This window comes from Sapajus apella, unplaced genomic scaffold (genome assembly GCF_009761245.1).
Source record: "Sapajus apella isolate SASKATOON/1434 unplaced genomic scaffold, GSC_monkey_1.0 scaffold137, whole genome shotgun sequence".
Classification (NCBI taxonomy): domain Eukaryota; kingdom Metazoa; phylum Chordata; class Mammalia; order Primates; family Cebidae; genus Sapajus; species Sapajus apella.
In genome coordinates, this window is record NW_022437077.1 from 2,449,706 (window position 1) to 2,451,474 (window position 1,769).

A 1,769-nucleotide genomic window follows, 5' to 3' on the forward strand; every position below is an offset into this window, starting at 1 on the left:
TGTTACAGGTGGTAGTTGTTGCCGTATGGCAATTTGAGCCCAGCTGCTACTCACAGAGGCCTGTTCCTGCCAAGGACCACCCCTCCCTTTCCCAGTCAGCATAATATATTGGAATCAAGAGATGTCTGAATCAAAGGGGGCAGGACTTGCATTTCAGAAGACATGGGCTAGAGAGAGTCAAGACAAATAAAGAGCCTGCCCAGGTGCAGTGGCTCACGCCAGTAATCCCAGCACTTTTGGAGGCCGAGGCGGGCAGATCACTAGGTCAAGAGATCAAGACTATCCTGGCCAACATGGTGAAACCCCGTCTCTACTAAATATACAAAAATTAGCTGGGCGTGGTGGTGCACACCTGTAGTCTCAGCTACTTGGGAGGCTGAGACAGGAGAATCACTTGAACCCAAGAGGCGAAGGTTGCAGTGAGCAAAGATCGCACCACTGTACTCCAGCCTGGTGACAGAGCGAGACTTTGTCTAAAAAAAAAAAAAAAAAAGAAAAGAGCCTAAGACATGAAGAAATACATGTGTTAACGTTAGTGTAACAGAGCTTCCCTGTCCCTGTCCAATGCCTTAGCTATAATCATATGCGGCCATCTATAAAGTAATTAAAACTGAATTAAATTGAAATTTTAAGCCAGATGCCATGGTGTGTGCCTATTGCCCCAGCTACTTGCAAGTCTGAGGCGGGAGGATTGCTTGATTCAAATACAGGCTGTCTGGTTCCAGAAAGTTGCCCTTAACATTTATTTATAATCTTTGCTTTATGTAGGCTGAGGAGGCTTTTGAGGGAAGGAAAGCTGGTATAATGTCCTGAAGAAAGGCCTGCAGGGGCTGGGCACAGTGGCTCATGCCTGTAATTCCTCTCAAAGTGCTGGAATTGGAGGCATGAGCCACTGTCCCCAGCCAATTTTGATTTCTTCAAAGCGGGGCAAGGACCTGCAGACACTTGTGTAGCAACTGGGTGCAGAATCCCTCGAAATTCTTGCGGTTACTTTTTTTCCAGATGTTTTTAGTTGTTTCTTCCACACCTGATTTTACAGTATTCTTTTTAGCAACCAGTCTTTTCTAAGTTTTCATAAAAACAAATATCTTCCTTTTGCACTCATTTCATCGGTTTATGGAATATCTAATTCAGTTACATTGTTACAATATTAAGTGTGCCTGGTGCAAACTGATTTGGGAACAGACTCAGAAGACTCTTGGCAAGCATGCCCTTCTATGGCAAAGAGCCAAAGGGAAGAGGCAAAGGGAAAGTCTAAAGAATGGCTTACTAGCCATAAGCATTTACTATGCCTGGAGCAGTAGCATTGCATTCAGAGAGCATGGAGAGCACTGGTTAGCCTAGCAAGCTGATTAAACAGATTGGTAAAGAGAAATTCTTTGTGCCCTAACTCTGGAAAAGACTCTATAGTGTGGAGTTGTCTCTGGAAGACACGTGCCCAGCTGGAGACTACATTTCCCAGCATCCCTTGCATCTAGGCATGACCATGTGTTAGTCTCCACCAATGGAATGTGAGCAGGAGTGGTGAGTGTCACTTCCAGGCAGGGCCTTTAGGAAGCAGGTGAGCTTCTCCATCCTTGTCTCCAATCTAGATGCAGAGAACCCCAAAGCCCTGCAGGACGGCAAAGCTGCAACATAGAACTCACCCAGATCACCATATGAAGAAAATCTGCCCTCCAACCAAGAACACCTGCCTTGCAATATTAGGTAAGAGATAAACTGCTATTGTGTTAAGCCACTGGATCTTTTTTTTTTTTTTTTTTTTTTTT

General features: G+C 44.8%; 1 protein-coding gene across 7 annotated transcripts in view; it reads left to right on the forward strand.

The window, feature by feature from the left end:
* The first annotated feature begins 1,530 nt into the window (after positions 1-1,530).
* Positions 1,531-1,769, forward strand: part of ADA (adenosine deaminase) — a 117,919-nt gene continuing 117,680 nt past the window's right edge. For 3 of the 7 annotated variants that reach the window (XM_032263728.1, XM_032263729.1, XM_032263727.1), the window contains exon 1: positions 1,533-1,707. In XM_032263728.1, coding sequence (XP_032119619.1) covers positions 1,593-1,707 — 115 coding nt within the window. In that variant the 5' untranslated portion in view covers positions 1,533-1,592. Of the gene's footprint in view, positions 1,708-1,769 lie in introns of all 7 variants that reach the window. The other 4 variants (XM_032263737.1, XM_032263731.1, XM_032263726.1 and 1 more) reach the window with 4 other exon arrangements.